The sequence below is a fragment of the Oncorhynchus gorbuscha genome, linkage group LG23 (assembly GCF_021184085.1).
Source record: "Oncorhynchus gorbuscha isolate QuinsamMale2020 ecotype Even-year linkage group LG23, OgorEven_v1.0, whole genome shotgun sequence".
NCBI lineage: Eukaryota > Metazoa > Chordata > Actinopteri > Salmoniformes > Salmonidae > Oncorhynchus > Oncorhynchus gorbuscha.
Window position 1 is genome coordinate 41,118,788 of NC_060195.1, and position 21,955 is coordinate 41,140,742.

Sequence of the window (21,955 nt, forward strand, 5' to 3'; positions counted from 1 at the left end):
ACTACTGTCTGGACATGTACACAGTGGTGTAAAGTACTTAAGTCGTACGGTACTTCACTATTTATATTTTTTGATGACTTTTACTTCACTACATTCCTAAAGAATTTAATGTACTTTTTACTCCATACATTTTCTCTGACATCCAATCCATTTGTTCTTAATTGACTTGCCTAGTTAAATAGAAAAGGTACAAATAAAATAATAATAATAATAGAAAAACATGTTGAATGCTTAGCAGGACAGGAAAATGGTCCAATTCACGCACTTGTCAAGAGAACATTCCTGGTCATCCCTACTGCCTCTTATCTGGCGGACTCTCTTACCTGGTGGACTAAAACACACATGCTTCATTTGCTAATTATTTCTAATGGAGAGTGCCCCTGGCTATCCGTAAATTTAAAAAAACTAACATTTGAAATGATTTAGACTTTTACTTTGGGTACTTAAGTATATTTGAGCAATTCCATTTACTTTTGATAGTTAAGTACAGTGCATTCGGGAAAGTATTCAGACACCTTCCCCTTTACCCCCTTTTGTTCCCTTACAGCCTTATTCTAAAATTGATCAAATAAATTTTTCCATCGCAAAGACTCAACCAAGACTTCAAACTAAACTTGGTTTTGAGCCCTGCACACACACAGCCTACAGGTTTTGGGCTGATAACCACCCAAAACACAGTAAGATGCTGAACTAGAATGAGACTGCAGGGACAACAAGAGCAGGCATAAACAAGTTGAGCTCTCTCTTGCTCTCTCGCTCTCTCAGCAGTTATCTGTAAATCTCCAAAGCTAAGTCAAGTCTCCAGACAGACATTCACCACAGAGGAAATCAGACAGAGCCAGGCAGGCACGTGCCCAGGCATGTTTACGTGCCTCACTCTTTGGCTTTGTTTTATGGGTGGAGCCTAATGGCTGAACTTCGACCTGCCGTGATGGCTTGCTTCCAGATACTGATCCAAGGTCTGGTTGAATTTTTCCCCCTTATGGTCAAGGGTAGGATTTGGCGAAAGGTCAGCTTTTCCTAGACCTGTGACTATGAGGAAATTCTATTCAGAGATTGTGTGACTAAATTACATCCTTTGCACCCCATTACAATTACAAGCAATTCACAGTAAAAGCACCAACGGTAGGCTTTTTCTCATTTTCGTCCGCTCTTTGTCTCACCACCATCTCCCATGCACCACAGTGATCAGAGTCATGGTTATGAACATTAACACACCCACATAAATCCTTGTCAGCAAAGGAAAACTTGCTGTTGTCAGTGTACCATCCTCTGTCAGGCTGACGTCTCTCTCTGCCCCACATCTCTACACATCATCTCTGGTACAGTGCCTTCAGAAAGTATTCATACCCATTGACTTATTCCACATTTGGTTGTGTTACAGCCTGAATTTTAAAAAAAATTGATTAAATAAAACATTTGCTCACCCATCTCAACACAATTACCCCATAATGACAAAGTGAAAACATGTTGAGGAATTTTTTCAAATTTCTTGAAAATGAAATACAGAAATTTCTAATTTAAATATGTTTTTTTTTTTACATTCCCACCCGAGTCAATACATGTTAGAATCACCTTTTGCAATGACTACAGCTGTGAGTCTTTCTGGGCAAGTCTCTAAGAGCTTTGCACACCAGGATTGTGAAATATTTGCACATTATTCTTTTTAAAATTTGTCAATCTCGGTCAAGTTGGTTGTTAATCATTGCTAAACAGCCATTTTCAAGCCTTGCCATAGATTTTCAAGCTTATTTAAGTCAAAACTGTTACTAGGCCACTCATGGACATTCAATGTCATCTTAGTATGAAACTCCAGTGTATACTTGGCCTTGTGTTTAGGTTATTGTCCTTCTGAAAGGTGAATTTGTCTCCAAGTTTGTGTTGGAACCAAGTATTCCACTAGGATTTTGCCTGTGTTTAGTTCTATTCCTTTTCTTTTTATCCCCCCTAAAAACTTTAGCGCTTGACACAGACAAGAATACACATAACATGATGCAGCCACCACCATGCTTGAAAATACTAAGAGTGATACTCAGTGATGTGTTGTGTTGGATTTGCCTCAAACATAACGCTTTATATGTGCTGACCAACTCGCATGATGTTGGACGATGGATTGCGATGTATAAGATGCCGGAGCTGTTTCTATTTCGGCCAGTTCCGAGATAAAATAAAACACCTGAATTTCCAATGGAGCAATTGCCAAAGGCTATAGAGAAGAAGTTGCTACTTTGAGTAAACAAATCGCTAATTTGCACCAGCTATTGGGGAACCCATGTCTTCCTACCTTCTCATTCTCCACTCCATTGGCAGCAAACACCACCAAGCTGAGGGGAGTCTCACCATCGGGCAGACTATCGTCATTGGATTTGCCATTGACGCCGGAGGGTGCTGGTTCTTCTACAGAGGCTGCAGCTAGAGGCTGCATCATGGTACGGCGTGGGATTCGATGCCAGCGAGGACCTCTATCTTGACCCTCTACAGCGACGAAAGCAATGAGTGTTCTCCAGACGTCAAACAGCTTTGGATCCTGACGCTCCAGCGCCTTCAGGTCCAAGGTCGTCTGATCCAGATAATTCTTCTTCTGCCTGCGCTGTGTTTGCGCCAGGAGCTCTGATCTTCATGATCTGTGGTGGCCGAGTTGGAGTTGGAAAAACCAAGAATAAAAATGGAGCTGTGTAAAAGGCTCAATGGTAAAGCAAGTGTCAATCTAAGATACACGCACACTTTATTTTCCAGGTGCTAAATTCACCGACTGAATTGGAATTTTACCAGTAGTCAAGAAGCAGATTTCCGACCTGACAACAGTAGTGTTGCATGTTGGTTCGAATGACATTATGGGAGTGAAGTCTGAGAGACTCAGAAACAACTTCTTGTTGCTCTTGGGAACAGCTCGAAGCCTTGCGGGAAGAATCGTTATCTCAGGAACCATCCAATCTCATCGCCATTGTGGGACAGAGTTTTAGTCATATGTGGTCTTTTCATCTATGGCTAATGCGTCTTTCTAAAGACATGGGCACGTCATTTGTTGAAATATAGAGCTAGGGGAGTATAACCATTAGGTGTCAGTGATCACTGCCCCATTGCATGTGTTAGAGAATGTCAGAATTCATAGGGACAAACCTCCAAACCTGTATTATCACTAAAAGAAATTGCAGAAACTTTAGTGAACACGCTTTCTTAAAGGATCTTTCCCATAGTAATCTTGAATCTATTTGTAATATACATGGAGCCGAGTTGACGTTACAAAAGTGTACTCATGTTTTTATTTCCATTGCGATAAACATGCTCCATACACTAATGTTAGAGTGAAACATTTCTGATGTTATTCGTAAAAGAGATGTAAAATTGGCTAAGGCTAGAAAAACGTATTCTTGTTCTGACTGGCTGACTGACTTCTAGGCAGCTGAGAAACCTGTGCATCAGACTTGTTAGAAGAACAAAAATCGGGTTTACTATGTTTAAGTGACTTATGGGAATCCAGCCAAATTCTGGAAAGTAGTTAAAAACATTAAAGAGCAATATGCACTCCCAAATCAGATAGGGTTGGATACTGGACTCATTACTGATATGAATGCCATTGCTAATGCCTTCAACAATCACTTCATTGCAGCAGGCAATCTTAATGAGAAAACGTCGACCCCAAATGACGGATGAAAAGATACATATTAAGGGATTATGCATGAGTATGCTGATGGTCAGGGATTCTCACTAAGCCTCTTCACAGAGGAGAAAGTTATTGATGCCTTGCTAGCCATAGACACTAAGAAAGCAACAGGGGCTGACAAACTTGACCCAGGGTTGCTGGCTAGAGCTGCATCACTTATCTCTGGTGCTCTTATATTATTAACCTCATGTTGACCTCTGGGGTCATACCTAAGATTTGGAAAACTGCCTATGTGCTGACTCTGCACAAAGGTGGGGATACTGGTCACCTCGATAGTTATCGACCAATCTCTAGGTTTTCTTGTCTTGCAAAAATCTAAAGAGTCATTGGTAAATGTACAGCTGCGCTCTTTCTTGTCTGACAACTGCTTACTGAACAAATTTCAGTCCGGTTTTAGACCAGGGCACAGTACTATCACAGCCACCACACTGGTTGTAAATGATATTGTAAGAGCCTTGGATAAGAAGTTGAACTGTGTTGCTTTGTTTGTTGACCTGTCGAAGGCTTTCGATACAGTTGATCATTCTCATCTGCTGAAGAGACTGACCTCATTGGGGTTGGCCTCAGATACATGTTTGTGGTTTCAGAATTATCTCAGTGATTGATCTCAGGCTGGCAATCTGACTTTCAATTGCTTCAAGATGCACTTGTAGATGGAAAATCTGAACATTGCTATCCATGATGGCTCTCTTTTGGAATGTGTTCCCATCTAAAAATACCTTGGAATTTGGTTAGATGATAATATCTCTTTTAGAAATAACTGAGCTGGTAAAGAAGCTGAAATGGAGAATAAGATTTTTTATAGAAATAAATCTCGTCTGTCATCACAGAAAGGAAATTGCACAGGCCACTTTTATGTCAGTGCTTGATTATGGCGATGTTTTATATATGCATGGATCAGCATCAGTACTGAAGAAATTGGATGCAGTGTATCATGCAGTGTTGCGCTTTGTTACTGGTGCAAACCTTTGCACACATCATTGCTTTTTGTACACTTCGGTTGGCTGGGACTCCCTTACATTTAGAAGGACCAGACACTGGTTGATATTGGTTTTTAAAGCTGTCTCACAGAAACTTCCTAATGATCTTAACTCAAAAATCCAGTGGTCAAACAGTATTTATCAGACTCGGTCACGGGACATGCTAGTGCTAGAGATACCCCAGATTCACTAAGAGATAGGCAAAACGGCACTTGAATATCATGCTCCACACTCATGGAATGAATTGCAGAGAGAACTCCAGTTAGATGTTTTGGTGCCTGTAAGACAGTTTAAATGCACATTACATTAACTTTTTTTATTATGAACTGTGATTGCTTTTTGTAATGTGTGTTTTTCTCATAGATGTTTACTCATTTTCATATTTTTAATCTGTCACGCCTTGGTCATTGTAGTTTGTGTTTTTGTTATATGTTTGGGTAGGCCAGGGTGTGACATGGGTTTAATTGTTGTTTTTCGTATTGGGGTTTGTAGTATTTGGGATCGCGGCTGTTTAGGGGTGTTGTATAGGCTTGGCTGCCTGAGGCGATTCTCAATCAGAGTCAGGTGATTCTCGTTGTCTCTGATTGGGAACCGTATTTAGGCAGCCTTAGTTTCGCTTTGTATTTCGTGGGTGATTGTTCCTGTCTCTGTGTAGTGTTCACCAGATAGGCTGTAATAGGTTTTCGTTCCGTTTGTTGTTTTTGTATTTATGAGTTATTTCATGTATCGTTTCGTTTTCATTTATTAAAGATCATGAGTAACAAACACGCTGCATTTCGGTCCGACTCTCTTCCTTCAACAGACGAACGCCGTTACATAATATCCATCTTGTACTTTTTTTATGTTTTAAATTTGTTTAGTTTTAAATTCTTATGAATTGCTTTGTTGTTTCTATTGTTGTATCACAGGACACAACTGTAAAATAAACTGTCTCAGCTTGTTTCTCCTGCTAAAATAAAGGTTAATAATATGCAGGACATAAAGTGTATTTCTTTGCCACATTTTCTGCAGTTTTACTTAAGTGCCTTATTGTAAAAAGGAATATTTTATTCTGTACAGGCTTCCTTCTTTTCACTCCATTATCCAACGGTGTAACGGTGTTTGGTCACACAATGGTGCAACCGGCTTCCGGGTTAAGCGAACGGGTGTTAAGAAGCGTGGTTTGGCGTGACCCGACCTTCGCCTCTCCCGAGCCCTTTGGGGAGTTGCAGCGATGAGACAAGATGGTAGTCACGAAATTGGGGGCACAAAGTGGATAAAAATAAATACAAATTAAATCAAATGTTTGTATGTGTTCGTTAGTATTTAGCTAGCATTTGCTTTAGGATTTACATGTACTTGTTATACCACAAGGTCGGTATGAAGGTATAACAATCTGGATACCACCCCAGCCTAGCATGTGCGCACGCACGCACACACACACACACACACACACATTCCCTCAAAGTCAAATGCATACATCTCCCATATCCCCATGATATTGACAAATAACTCCCATCCATGATAAATGACTTGCTTTTCACGCAAACAGTGATCAATACTGAAAGGTTTGCGCTCGGGGAAACTATCAGAATTCCACCATTCGTTCATGATAGAAAATTACCTTATAAATTAGTCATGGCCCCCCTTCTATATTTATAAAAGCCCATCGATCCCACCCAGACAGTGCTATCACACCTTCTGACTCATTCTCCCCCTCTCTACCTCCCTCCCTTTCCCTTGTTGCTCCTCTCCTCTCCACCTACGGTTACTAGACCCAAGCAACCACTGTTTTCCCAGCTAGCTCTGTCACTTTGTTTCATTTTTTTCACTCCCTCTCTCCCTTTCTTCCTTTCCTCTAACCACCACTGCCTGCCTGCCTTCCCAGTTTTTGGCTCCTCAGCGCTATAGGGATGCTACACCAGCACCCGCCCTCTAGTTCTCTCCCTCTCTCTTCACCTGCTCACTAGACTGTCTCATTCATGCAGGCTTTTCAACGCTACCTTGAATTAGCTCAGGGCATCCCCTGGGGTGGGGGGACGCTAAGGTGAAGTACAAAATGTCTTTAGGCTAGCCGTCAGCTACTTTCACTCACTCACTCACTCACTCACTCACTCATACAGTAGACTCATTCATGAAGTGTCCGATTTATATTTTAACGGGTGTTGTTTTCTTAGAGATGCTTCATGTAAAAGTTGTGATCCAAAGATCAGAAGGCCTGAATGTACTCATATGAATTCACATTGTGGCTTAAATAAGCTGAGACTGAGACAATGATGCTAGCAATGACACAGAGTGAGTAGGAAGAAATGCATGTGAAGCAAAGGAGAGAGGCGGAGGGAAGGATGGAGAGAGGTGACAATGCTGTAAATATGTTTGTGTGCCCGAACACGCTTCTGTGTGGGTGTGTGCACATGTTGCAGTGTAACAGAACACCGGCCATGCCCAAGCCCGCTGGCTGTGTTGGTGTTTAGCTGTGGTGGTGGCTGAGGTCCAGCATGCAGGAGTCATTCTCCATATCCTTCAGTCCAGTCAGGACAGCCGCACAGTCTGTGCCCTGTACTGTCCCCTGCAGCCACATCACAAACGACAAACTGCCAGAAAACATACTGCACTATGACTACTTGACTGCTACACATACACACACTGTCAATAACCCTTGGCAGACGGTATAATTGTCGTACACCCACCATCACAGCAGGCAAGCTGGCTATAAGCACCATATAACAAAAGCTAAATGCTAACTTCACCACCATCACAGGCTAAGACACACCGAGCAGCAGATTCTCTCGATTCTATATGTCAGGGGTACTCAAGTACTATTTGAGAAGGTCCAGTCACACAATTTTCCAAGGTGACAAAGTTCTGGATGGGATAATGTAATTTATCTGCATAGTAACAACCCCCCACCCTGCAACCCATGCGACCCCAAAACCTGTTCACACACTCCTCTTGTTGGCAAAGAGAAAATGTTGCAGTTTTAAAGCTAACTCCCCACAATTCTACATATTTTGAATGGGGACGTTTTTGTTGTTGTTGCAGTTTTAAAACTAATTTCCTGCAATGCTATGCATTTTTCCATATCTTATGTGTGTTCATATGACACCAGGGGTCAAAGCCCGACCTGCGATCCGTATTGACCCGGTTCTGGGTCCGGATTCGGTCTGCGGACCACCAGTTGAGTATGGAGGCTATATGTATTGCGATTCGATACTGTGATTTTATTGTGATTCAATGTTTTAAACATATCGCTCACCATATGTTGGCTGCAGAGGGACAAGTGAGAGCCATGAGAAAACAAGTTTTGATCAGTCATGGAAATAAAAATGCGGAAAACTAAATCGGCTCCGTATTTAAAAAGAAGATATTTTGAGATGTTGTCAAAATGATATAGTCAAAAATGATTTCCCGATATATAACTTTGCCCCCATCACTACATAGAAGCCACACACACGTACGCACGCACGCACACACGCACGCACACACAGTGGGGCAAAAACATATTTAGTCAGACACCAATTGTGCAAGTTCTCCCACTTAAAACGATGAGAGGCCTGTAATTTTCATCATAGGTACACTTCAACTATGACAGACAAAATGACTATTAAAAATACAGAAAATCACATTGTAGGATTTTTAATGAATTTATTTGAAAATTATGGTGGAAAATAAGTATTTGGTCACCTACAAACAAACAAGATTTCTGTCTCTCACAGACCTGTAACTTCTTCTTTAAGAGGCTCCTCTGTCCTCCACTCGTTACCTGTATTAATGGCACCTGTTTGAACTTGTTATCAGTATAAAAGACACTTGTCCACAACCTCAAACAGTCACACTCCAAACTCCACTATGGCCAAGACCAAAGAGCTGTCAAAGGACACCAGAAACAAAATTGTAGACCTGCACCAGGCTGGAAAGACAATCTGCAATAGATAAGCAGCTTGGTTTGAAGAAATCAACTGTGGGAGCAATTATTAGGAAATGGAAGACATACAAGACCACTGATAATCTCCCTCGATCTGGGGCTCCACGCAAGATCTCACCCCGTGGGGTCAAAATGATCACAAGAACGGTGAGCAAAAATCCCAGAACCACACGGGGGGACCTAGTGAATGACCTGCAGAGAGCTGGGACCAAAGTAACAAAGCCTACCATCAGTAACACACTACGCCGCCAGGGGCTCAAATCCTGCAGTGCCAGACGTGTCCCCCTGCTTAAGCCAGTACATGTCCAGGCCCGTCTGAAGTTTGCTAGAGAGCATTTGGATGATCCAGAAGAAGATTGGGAGAATGTCATATGGTCAGATAGAACCAAAATATAACTTTTTGGTTGGTAAAAACTCAACTTGTCGTGTTTGGAGGACAAAGGATGCTGAGTTGCATCCAAAAAACATCATACCTACTGTGAAGCATGGGGGTGGAAACATCATGCTTTGGGGCTGTTTTTCTGCAAAGGGACCAGGACGACTGATCCGTGTCAAGGAAAGAATGAATAGGGCCATGTATCGTGAGATTTTGAGTGATAACCTCCTTCCATCAGCAAGGGCATTGAAGATGAAACGTGGCTGGGTCTTTCAGCATGACAATGATCCCAAACACACCGCCCGGGCAACGAAGGAGTGGCTTCGTAAAAAGCATTTCAAGGTCCTGGAGTGGCCTAGCCAGTCTCCAGATCTCAACCCCATAGAAAATCTTTGGAGGGAGTTGAAAGTCTGTGTTGCCCAGCAACAGCCCCAAAACATCACTGCTCTAGAGGAGATCTGCATGGAGGAATGGTCCAAAATACCAGCAACAGTGTGTGAAAACCTTGTGAAGACTTACAGAAAACGTTTGACCTCTGTCATTGCCAACAAAGGGTATATAACAAAGTATTGAGATAAACTTTTGTTATTGACCAAATACTTATTTTCCACCATAAAAATCCTACAATGTGATTTTCTGGATTTTTTTCTCATTTTGTCTGTCATGGTTGAAGTGTACCTATGATGAAAATTACAGGCCTCTCTCATCTTTTTAAGTGGGAGAACATGCACAATTGGTGGCTGACTAAATACTTTTTTGCCCCACTGTACATACATACATTCATACATAAAGCCATAGAACAAACCATATAAATAGGCCAAGCCATATGTACCCATAAGAATGATTACATATTGTGGAACCGTTATTTAACTAGGCAAGTCAGTTAAGAACAAATAATTATTTCCAATGATGGTCTACCAGGGAACAGTGGGTTAACTGCCTTGTTCAGGGGCAGAACGACAGATTTTTACCTTGTCAGCTCGGGGATTCGTTCCAGCAAGCTTTTGGTTCCTGGCCCAAAGCTCTAACCACTAGGCTACCTGCCACCCCATATTACCCTGGTCATATATACGAGCCATATAGAGTGCATAAGCCATATGAATAACCCATATGAATATGAATATGCCCCAGATCTTCACTCCTCACCTTCATGGCCCATCTTGACGGTGTCCTCATTGGAGTTGTTGTTGTAGATGAGTACGGCGGAGGCATTGAAAGCGGAGGCCTTGAGGATCTTCTCTTTGAAGGTGCAGTTGCCGCGCTGCAGCAGGGCCACCCAGTGCCCAGTCCGGGGGGGCACCACGAAGCGAGTGTGGGGGTCGCAGCCCTGGCGGTCCACCACTGGACAGAGGGAAGGAGAGGGGTGGAGTGTTAGGAACCTTAGCAGGCTGTAGAAAAAGGTGAGTGGTGTCAGTGTTTATTTTATTTTTTATTTTATTTCACCTTTATTTAACCAGGTAGGCCAGTTGAGAACAAGTTCTCATTTACAACTGCAACCTGGCCAATATAAAGCAAGTGTATTGAAGGTCTGCTGATAAACTACTTATAACTCATTAATATGTCATTTAGTAATCAAATAAAGTCATTGTAAATCAAGAGTTAAAGCATGGAACGAGTGTGGGGTCAACCCTGCACTTTACACAGCATAGATAACAGATAACAAAGAAATCCATTTGAAAAGAAAACATATGAAGAAAAAAATTAAATTAAAACTGTTGCAGATTCTGACATTTGGACTGGTTAGAATCCACATACACACACAAATGTACAACCACAAGGACACACACAGCTCAGTCTCTGTGAGCTGCTTAACCTTTATCCGTGTATAAAGCAGTTTAAACTGCACACAGCTGCCTATGGATAGCAGCCAATGGCTCATATTTCATTCTAACTATGTAACCCAGTTTAATGCCCCTTTAACAAATCCACAACCAGGAAATCCAGTGGCATATAATGGACCACTAAAGCAAAGTCCAAGTCACGGATAGAGAGCAATGACTGAGAAGTTTCACCGCATGTATACATCTGAAGCATCCGGTTGGCATTTCCAATCACCACCAAATATGGTGATGAGAGGAAGATAAGTGGGAGACGATCCCAATACAGTTCCCGAAACTAGAATCTGTTAAGAACAGAGTCGACTAAGTTTGGTAGAATTGACCCTTTGCAAAACAAAAAAAAATGAAGAATTGTTTTTTCAAAGGAGTGCAAGGTCGAATTGAGTTATTGCACATGCACACTTCACAGAGCGGGCTCTCCCTAACGGAAATACGCAAATACATGCTAGAACGCACCTATAGGATCTCGCAAGCTTGTGCCCACCTCCTTGTTTGTTCTGCCCACTATGCTTCATATGTTCCCACTGGAAACATTTACATTTACATTTAAGTCATTTAGCAGACGCTCTTATCCAGAGCGACTTACACCACCAACCCCCTGGCCGAAACTAAGACCATCTTTCTCACTCAGAGACAGACAGGGGATGTGAGCCTTGGCCTTGCTGGCAGGGACTGCTCACTACATCCCGGAATCCTTGTCTCACTAGACAGTCTGGATACAAGCAGACTGAAGATAGTACTGTTGTAACAGTTACAAATGAGAAGCAATACACTGTAGAGGGGTTTATGTTGATCTGTGGTGTCGTCTGAGACTAGCGACATTAGCCCAGGTTAGATGGCATTTTATTCTGTCCAAGGAAGGGTGTTTTTTTGCATGTACAATGGTACAACACTTTTTGATGGGCAGAAAATATGCCGTGGTCTATCTTGGGTTAGTTATAAAAAATCTTTGGCTAAGAACTGCATGGAGTGACTACTGAGAAGACACAAAAGAAAAAAGGTTACACTGAATTAAGAAGAGATCTGGTTACAAAATGGGCAGTTTTTTCGTATCTGTCAATCAGGCTCATGTTGTGTACTAGCCATGCCCTGCTAACCAGTGGATGGCAAAGCTCTTAATTTCAGCAGGAAACCCATGACAAAACATGCTAAGTGCATCTGAAATGGCACCCTGTTCCTTATATAGTTTACTTCTTTTAACATATAGTGCAATACTTTGTGTCAAAAAATTGCACCCTATATAGTGCACATTTTTTGAGTTTTAAATAAGGTATGATACTTTTGACAAGGGCCTGCATAGGGCTCTGCTCAAAGGTAGTGCACTATAATAATGGGGAATAGAGTGCCAATTCGGGTAAATAATGTGTAACACGGATGAGTCCCTGTGCATAAGGTCAATCGACCAAATAAACAGGCCAGTCCAAATGTCAGTCTGGTTTAAAGTTGTAATTACTTTGCGGATATGAAACAGACAGACAATCACAATGTCAGTCAAAAATATAAAATTCCCAGTTTTTGCATCAAAACCAACTTTATAAGAGGTTTTAAAAATAGGTTCTATCTGACTGTAAATTCCATGATGGCATTGTTGGCAGACCAGATGGGTGCAGTACAATGCATGATTAATATAATACACCCATACATTTCTTGGTAGTCCAAAAGATACTGCCACCCGGTTATAAATTACAGCTGGCCTGGTACATTGTTTGATGCACGGTTTCAGTTTCAATGACTCAATATTTTGAACAGAAACTGACAGCTGTAACTAAGGCTGGGAATGTCAATAAAATCAAACTAGCAAGGGCAATGATCAAACACAAGGCCTGGGGGCCGAATAGGAAACACCAGCAAGTATAAATGAGTCAACAGTTGAATCATCTACTTTATGAAATTACAGCCTGATAGGGAAAGGGGGATACCTAGTCAGTTGTCCAACTGAATGTATTTAACTGAAATGTGTCTCCCGCATTGAACCCAACCCCTCTGAATCAGATGCGCTCGCGGCGGTAAATCAAACTTCAATTGGGCTGCTTTCGTGAATGCCGTTTACAGCCGAGGGAATGTGTGATAGAAAAATGACATATTTACCTGATTTGTTTGACATTAATCGTTAACCATTATATACTTAACTAATAGTAAGACATGTCCGTTCTATTAAACGTCTGTGTGAACTGCGAGGAGCCTACAAACCTAAAGCTGGTATTCCATAGATAAAATGTGGTGGGTGTAACCCGAGATAGGGAGCCTGGGGGAATAGAACATAATCCTTATTGTGTCTAATCTTTCTTGCATTTGGGAAACAACACCAGAAGCAGATGTCCACAGGATAAAGCCAAAGTGACTCATGGTGCCCCCCAATCTGCATGGGTGGGGTGGACCCAGCCATGACTAAGCATCTTTAAAAACTCTGCATTGTCTGTAAAAGTTAGGCTACTCGTGACTGGTCTCATTATTGCAATAATTAATTGATATTAAATAAAGATGATTGTTTGAAGAAATTAGTCTATCTCAGTATGAATTTCCACAACAAAAGTGTACAGACACACACCACAGTCCTACTAAAATATAGCAGTCTGGCTTTTTTGACAATGAATAACCAAAAAACACCATGCAAAGGAGAAATATATAGGCTTATTACAGCAAAATTTGAGCATTAGCCTTGGCTGGCTACTCAACTACAATACATTTTGGGTCCACCATACAGCAATGCTGCATTCAACCGCACCGGTGATTCATTTAAAAAAAACATTTTTATTTCACCTTTATTTCACCTTTATTTAACCAGGTAGGCTAGTTGAGAACAAGTTCTCATTTGCAACTGCGACCTGGCCAAGATAAAGCATAGCAGTGTGAACAGACAACACAGAGTTACACATGGAGTAAACAATTAACAAGTCAATAACACAGTAGAAAAAAAGGGGAGTCTATATACAATGTGTGCAAAAGGCATGAGGAGGTAGGGGAATAATTACAATATTGCAGCTTAACACTGGAGTGATAAATGATCAGATGATCATGTACAGGTAGAGATATTGGTGTGCAAAAGAGCAGAAAAGTAAATAAATAAATAAAAACTGTGGGGATGAGGTAGGTGAAAATGGGTGGGCTATTTACCAATAGATTATTTACCAATAGATTATGTACAGCTGCATGCAGCGCAATTTTAAAAAACATGTTAAGTTTAAATGTTACAACAAATCTATAGCTACATTTGTTATTTGGAGTTATTAAATACTTTTTATTCGGGTCGCAGCATCTGCAAGCATAGCAGCAAAGGCTGGTATAATATTATGTACGTCTTTATGCATGTTAAAATGCTACATACAGCATCTTATGTACATAATTGGACATTATAAAAGGACCATATTTTTTCTAATAAAACAATGGCCAGTTTGGGTCGCAGTTGCATGTTTTTTCATGTAAAAACAAATAGGCTATGTCTGGCCCGCAAATTTGTTGTGTATTTTTAATATGGCTCGTGCACTGATTGAGTTGGACACCCCTGGGCTAGCGTATCTGTTTACGTAGCTAGCTATTTATTTAGCAAGCTAAAAACAAGGCGCCTATAACCAAAAGATACTTATAGCTAAGAATATGTTGATGATGAAGTGAACATGACCTTCCTCATGCAAGATCAATATGTGGCATCTAAATCAACTCAAATCATGATTGATTATATAAAACTCATTGAGATATTGTAAAAGGACGATGACATGGTTTATTATATTTACATCATCAAGGTTGTGTGAAGAATGACATTGATAAAAATGCGTTTTATATGGATTAGATCACAAATCCATTTCGGGTGGTTTTGGCGATTTGACTTCTATTGTCTGGCCAGTGCCCTTGACCTACCTTGAGGGTTTACACCCTGTAGTGTCATCTAACCTCACTCTCTCTTCTCTGCCTTAATACTTCAAAGGCAGATGAACACCCAAAAGCTCTTTCCTGGAATTTGGCCCAGATAAAACTCAACATCATTTGTATTCTTTATTTTTTTCAAGGAAGGGGAGTGCCAAAAAAAAGAAAAGCTAAGAGTCATCGTTTAAAAAAAAAGAGACGATGCAATTTGCGGCAAATGTCCCCTCCCCTCTTCATTGCTCCATGGTCTAATTCGAATTGCCTGCTTCCGACCCCGTCTGGGAAAGTGAGGGAGGAAATGCACACAGATGGGTATGCAATCTTAATAAGCTGCCTTCCAGGTGAATCGTGGCAGATTAATTTCAGCCACTATCGTTATGGTGTCAGCAATATCCCATTCCTGAACATTTATGAGAGTACCAGTAGCAAACATTCAAGGGAAAATGGCTTTACCACACAGTTTCTCATAGTGCTCCAATCATTTGCACATATTGATTGAGCCCGGTATTTTAGCTACATTTGATGGTTTTGGCCCCTAGTAGTGACAGTTCAGGTCTGCCTTAGATGCATTGGAATTGGTAGTTGGGGCATGCTCATGCACATACCCACCCACAAACAATGGTCCATACTGTATCTATTTCAGGGCTGACATTGGATGGCTAAGCCACCCTGACTCTGAAAATGATGAAGTGGGCCTACTGTTGGGAGAGATACAGGAAGCACAGTATTCCGTCTCATATGAGGCGATGGGATCAAATCAAAAGGCTTGCAATATGACCCAGAAAAGCTGAAAGTAAAGCGCTATGCGCACACACACACACAAATGTTGGGTAATACTGGCCTGAAAGCATAAACCTCCTACGCAATGCACACAGTAACGACAAAAATCCCAGAAGCTTTTTTTGCCATCAACACTCATTAGATTGGTAGACGGTAATTAAGGGTCACTGACAGTTTGTTTTAATCGTCGTCGGCATTCTAAATTTGGGCTATAGTCGAAAGATGTGAATTGAACACCCACACCACATGATAAGCAGAGTATTTGTAACCCGTTTCAGGAAGCTAGGCGTAGGTCGACTCCATAGGAGAGGCATTTGAACATATTATTTTAATCAAAATGCGTTATTTTTGGGCAGAAATGCCTTCTGGAACATGTGAACTTTCATGTACCTTAATAACAAACTTGTATGCCATCTGTAAATACATATACTGTACAATTGTTCAATTACAAGCTTAATTGGTTTAGCCACGGAAAAAAAGGCAGGAACCTTCCCGCTAGCCATGACTGGCTGAGATAACGGATGGGCTGAACATGCTGAGAGATTAGTTTGGATTGGTCTGCCATGTAGCATGCTCCTGTCTATAACGTGAGCTGCTCAGTATACATAGGCAATCCTTGCTACCGCAGCATTTTTTAACGATATAACGTTAGCCTAAAGTGTTGCTACTGCTCTCAACATTGCTGCCCAGAATTTACCAGACGTTATCTGTAAGGGGTGCGTACTGGCGGCAGAGAAGTCAGACGTAGGAGAGCAAAAACGGTGTTTCCAAACGGCGCAGTTTAATAACAAAAAACAACGGAAAACAGAACAATCAAATAATGGGTACATAACCCGACGCACACCAGGACAGACGTGCACAAGCACTTACAATAAACAATCACAGAGAAGGACATGAGGGGGAACAGAGGGTTAAATACACAACATGTAATTGATGGGATTGGAACCAGGTGTGATGGAAGACAAGACAAAACCAAAGGAAAATGAAAAGAGGATCAGCGATGGCTAGAAGGTAGATCGCCGAACGCCGCCCGAACAAGGAGAGGGACAAACTTCGGCGGAAGTCGTGACACTATCGACAAAGATCAGTGGGAAAAAGTTGTTGGACAACTTTCCGTACACGGTCAGTGTGAACTGGAGTGACTTGACACAACGCGGGACAAACAAAATGTCTGCCATGAAATGTTAATCCATGTATACGGGTCAGAGTCGATCTACATTTCTAATTTTGTCAGAAAGTCGTTTTCATTGCAAGCTTGCTGGCTCGCTAGATAACTTTACGTGTATGATCTGTGTAGTGATATTATTTGCATCTCATAATCTACAACACAATTTGCATTGTTAGATATAGCCTAATGTTAGCTAGCTAGCTAACATTGAACATAGATGCTTAGCTTTAGCTACCTCCAGATTCATACTACAGCATCTCATGCGTGGTGGCTAGCTATGACAATCAGTTTGTGTTGCTAGTAGTATGGGTTGGGATTATGGCTCAATGTTTAGCTACCTACATGTCTAAACAAAATACTCCACTTTGTCAGATGATTACATGACCCATCACGTTAGCCATGTGTCTGGGGGTGATTACGGCCATCTATTGTATTTCATGAACATGTCTAGACAGTAGTGACCCATCCACTTAGCTAGTTGTGGCTGTGGGGTGGTTACAGCATTTCTTCCACATTACCCATCAATTTAGACAAGTGTGTCAGGGGTGTGCCGACATGGCCATACTCGTAATTGTATCCATAAATTGACAGTTGATAGTTGGATCGGAAAAAAAGATAGTGTTTGAATATGTCTAAATAGATGTTGGCAAAAATATCTCCCTGCCCATTCTCACTGCAAAAAAAGCTGAGGATTAGTAGCAGCATGCGGATGGGTGGGTGTGTCTGTGTGTCTCCTCAATTTGCAGAGGGCAGCCAAGTTTGCTGTCACTCTGTCAGAATGGGCATTAACATTTCATATGTTTTCCCTACCCTTGCCCCACTTGTTAGATATTATGCACATTGATAGCAAACGTCCTCGCCATGTGATGTATCATAGTAGCAGGCAGCAGCAATCCAAACGATCAGACCGAAAACATGCAAGGAAAAGTGATCGGGAGAAATTATGAAGCAAGTGGATGGGGAAATAGAGCTTCACTCTTTCCAATCAGAGCAGCAGGATAAACGCAAGGCCCACCCTTCTCTTTACAGTCAGGAAAACTAGCCAGTTTAGTTATTTAGACCACACACACACACACACACACACGACTGACTCAAAGACAGTCACAATTTCTAAACCGTACTGTACTGAAACATGAGAAACATGCTTGCTGGAACAATATTTATTTTATGTGGACACTTTCTATTTCTGATATTGCTACTATGCAAATATGCAAGTAACCATTTCACCGTACCGTTTACACCTTCTGTATCCTGTGCATGTGACAAATACGCTTTCAATTGATATAGTGTGTGTTTACCAGAGATGGTAATGTGAAGAACAACATGACCTGCACCAAAGTCAGACTAAGACAAAGGACTAGATAAAATGTATTTTTACCTGGAATTTTACATTTCACTTGACCACTTTTAGTCTTGAAATCTTTGGTCGTTTGACACGACTCACTCTGTTTAGCACATGGCCTCACATGTGATTCCTTAAAAAGATGGGTGGGGCTAAGGGTTAAAGGAAAGGTTCACCCATCTTGAACGTATATTGTTTTTGAGCATCTCTGCGTGATGCTCTATTGATTTCCTGGGTCATTTCATGTGTATCTGAGTTATTGGTGTTCAAGCAGGCAGAAATCTGTCTGGTATGACGTAGCACTCTGATAGAATTGCTCTCACTACACACTGGAAGTTAATACGACTTTTAGATTGCGAAACTGTCTATCACACATGTCAGATTTAATTTCTGGCCGATGTCATAACTCGGTAGGATGTCTTCTCTCGAATGAGCCATTGATCAAATGTTTTCGATATTCCTACCTCGAGAAATGTTTGTCTGCCAGTTCAGTCCAGGGTGCATTGCATGGTTCTGTTGCCAGAAATATTATTCGAAAGGAGATAGAAATCATATTATGCCCCGTCCATGCTGCATCACGCAGTTGCTAAGCTAATCACCACGCAATCCCTTCTCAAAGTCAGTGTATATGTTGAGAAACAGGCACATTTTCCTCAGCTATACGATATTCCTCAGCTATACGATATTACAGATAGAAAGTTAATTATCTCACATCTCAGAAAATATTTGTAATGTTGTACTTCTTGTTGACGAAATTCCTGATAATGTTGGTTTTGGCGCTGGCGCTTAATAGACTTCCATTCACCCCTTGAAAGAGAGCGCTCCTTGTCCTAGAATCGCCCTGAATGCACCATGTGGCCCATTGAACACTAAAATAACACATCCTAGATCTGAATTAATGAAATATTCTTATTAAATACTTTTTTCTTTACATAGTTAAATGTGCTGACAACAAAATCACAAAAAAGTTCTCAATGGAAATGTATCAACCCATGGAAGTCTGGATTTGGAGTAAAACTCAAAATTAAAGTGGAAAACCACACTACAGGCTGATCCAACTTTTCTAATGTCCGTAAACAAGTCAAAATGAGGCTCAGTAGTGTGTGTGGCCTCCACGTGCCTGTATGACCTCCCTACAACGCCTGGGCATGCTCCTGATGAGGTGGCGGATGGTCTCCTGAGGGATCTCCTACCAAACCTGGACTAAAGCATCCGCCAACTCCTGGACAGTCTGTGGTGCCACGTGGTGTTGGTGGATGGAGCGAGACATGATGTCCCAGATGTGCTCAATTGGATTCAGGTCTGGGGAATGGGTGGGCCAGTCCATAGCATCAATGCCTTCCTCTTGCAGGAACTGCTGACACACTCCAGCCACCTGAGGTCAAGCATTGTTTTGCATTAGGATGAACCCAGGGCCAACAGCACCAGCATATGGTCTCACAAGGGGTCTGAGGATCTCATCTCGGTACCTAATGGCAGTTAGGCTTCCTCTGGCGAGCACATGGAGGGCTGTGCGGCCCCCCAAAGAAATGCCACCCCACACCATGACTGACCCAACGCCAAACCGGTCATGCTGGAGGATGTTGCAGGCAGCAGAACGTTCTCCACGGCGTCTCCAGACTCTGTCACGTCTGTCACATGTGCTCAGTGTGAACCTGCTTTCATCTGTGAAGAGCACAGGGCACCAGTGGCGAATTTGCCAATCTTGGTGTTCTCTGGCAAATGCCAAACGTCCTGCACGGAGTTGGGCTGTAAGCAAACAGTTCTAAAAACATTTTCACTTCGTCATTATGGGCTATTGTGTGTCGGTGGGTGAGAAAACACATGAAACATTTGTTAATTCAGGCTGTAACACAATTAAATGTGGAACAAGTCAACTACTTTCTGTCGGCACATGTCACCACAATGACGATTCTGAAGTTCGCAACAGGGTCATTTTCACTCCTACTAATTTCTGAGAGTTACGGTGCAATTCAGAACTATGTTTTGTTTTTGCCCCCAAGGACAGCACTCGTCATCCACGGGCCTTGTTCAGAAAATAAGACATCTCGTGGTGCACTTCAATTTGACACTGCCCATATGTATTTCTGCAGAGCCTTCTTGAGTGATATATTCCATTGGAAGAAGACCGACGCAATGCTTTGCTGTTAAGCTGAGTTACTTGCTAGCCACTGATAGTGTCTTCATAATAGAGTGAGTGGAGTGACTCAGAGCAATGTTGCACTATGCAGCGAGAGAACACGAACAGAAAGTGTGAATCTGCGACAAGACCCACAAGACAGTAAACCACCTTCTGGTATGGTGGTGAGAATAGACGACGCTTTGCACACAGATCTTGTGTATCTCCTGTTGCACAAGGCTTTACATGGCACATGTCAAATGTGGGATGTTGTGAAACGCATTGGTATTAAACTGAGACATACAGTACTTTTGCAAAATGCAATACTTGTTCAACATTTTCTAGGTGACCTAAATATTTATGTTTCCTGGGTGACCTAAATATTGACTGGATTTCATCAAGCTGCCCACTCAAGAAAAAGCTTAAAATTGTAACCATTGCCTGCAGCCTGGTTCAGGTTATTAGTCAACCTACCAGGTTATTAGAAAACTTAGACATGACAACAACAAATTCTGAACATACACATCCATGCATCACTGACCAAACGTAGAAAGACAAGCATTGAAATGTTGAATTCCATAAAGTGAGTGTGGAAGAGGTGAAACAATTATTTTTGTCTATCAACAATGGCAAGCCACCTTGGTCTGACAACTTGGATGGAAAATGACTGAGAATGACAGTGGACGATATTGCCTCTCCTATTCACCGTCTCTTCAATATAAGCCTATAGGATAGTGTGTGCCCTGAAGCCTAGAGGGAAACAAAAGTCATTCCGCTACCTGAGAATAGCAAAGAACTCTTTAGTGGCTCAAAAAGCCGACTAATCAGCCTGTTACCAACCTTTAGTAAACTTTTGAAAAAAACTTGTGTTTGACCAGGTACAATGCTAATTCACAGTAAACAACTTAAGCATGCTTATAGGGAAGGGAACTTAGCATGTATGGCACTACACAAATGACTGATGATTGGCTGAAAGAAATTGATAATATTAAAGATTGTTGGGAGCTGTTTAGTTGGACTTCAGTGCAGCTTTTGACATTATTGATCATAATCGGCTGCTGGAAAAACATGTGTTGTGGCTTTATATCCCTTGCAGTCGTGTGGTGAGATGCCACAAAGAGGGATTTAGGAAAATTACAATTGGCCTAGAACAGGTCAGCACGGCTGGCCCTTAAATGTACATGGAGAGCTAACATGAATAATATGCATGTCAATCTCTACTGGTTCAAAGCAGTGGAAAGACTGACTTCATCAGTACAAAAAAAGAAACGTCCTGTCACTGTCAACTGCGTTTATTTTCAGCAAACTTAACATGTGTAAATATTTGTATGAACATAACAAGATTCAACATCTGAGACATAAACTGAACAAGTTCCACAGACATGTGACTAACAGAAATAGAATAATGTGTCCCTGAACAAAGGAGGGGGGTCAAAATCAAATGTAACAGTCTGTATCTGGTGTGGCCACCAGCTGCATTAAGTACTGCACCAGATGTGCCAGTTCTTGCTGTGAGATGTTACCCCCCTCTTCTACCAAGGCAAGTTCCTGGACATTTCTAGGGGGAATGGCCCAAGCCCTCGCCATCCGATCAAACAGGTCCCAGATGTGCTCAATGGGATTGTGATCCGGGCTCTTCGCTGGCCATGGCAGAACACTGACATTCCTGTTTTGCAGGAAATCTAGCACAGAACGAGCATTATGGCTGGTGGCATTGGCATGCTGGAGGGTCATGTCAGGATGAGCTTGCAGGAAGGGGACCACATGAGGGAGGAGGATGCCTTCCCTGCAGCGCACAGAAGTGAGATTTCCTGCAATGTCAACAAGCTCAGTCCGATGATATTTTGACACACCGCCCCAGACCATGATGGACCCTCCACCTCCAAAATCGATCCCGCTCCAGAGTACCGCACTCGGTGTAAC

The 21,955-nt window shown here is 41.8% G+C and overlaps 1 protein-coding gene across 6 annotated transcripts in view; it reads right to left on the reverse strand.

Moving 5' to 3' along the window:
- The window catches only part of LOC124010794 (E3 ubiquitin-protein ligase RNF130-like), a 67,497-nt gene that overhangs the window by 30,029 nt on the left and 15,513 nt on the right, over window positions 1–21,955 (reverse strand). For all 6 annotated transcript variants that reach the window (XM_046323460.1, XM_046323463.1, XM_046323464.1 and 3 more), the window contains exon 3: window positions 10,071–10,265. In XM_046323460.1, coding sequence (XP_046179416.1) covers window positions 10,071–10,265 — 195 coding nt within the window. The remainder of the gene's footprint in view (window positions 1–10,070; window positions 10,266–21,955) is intronic.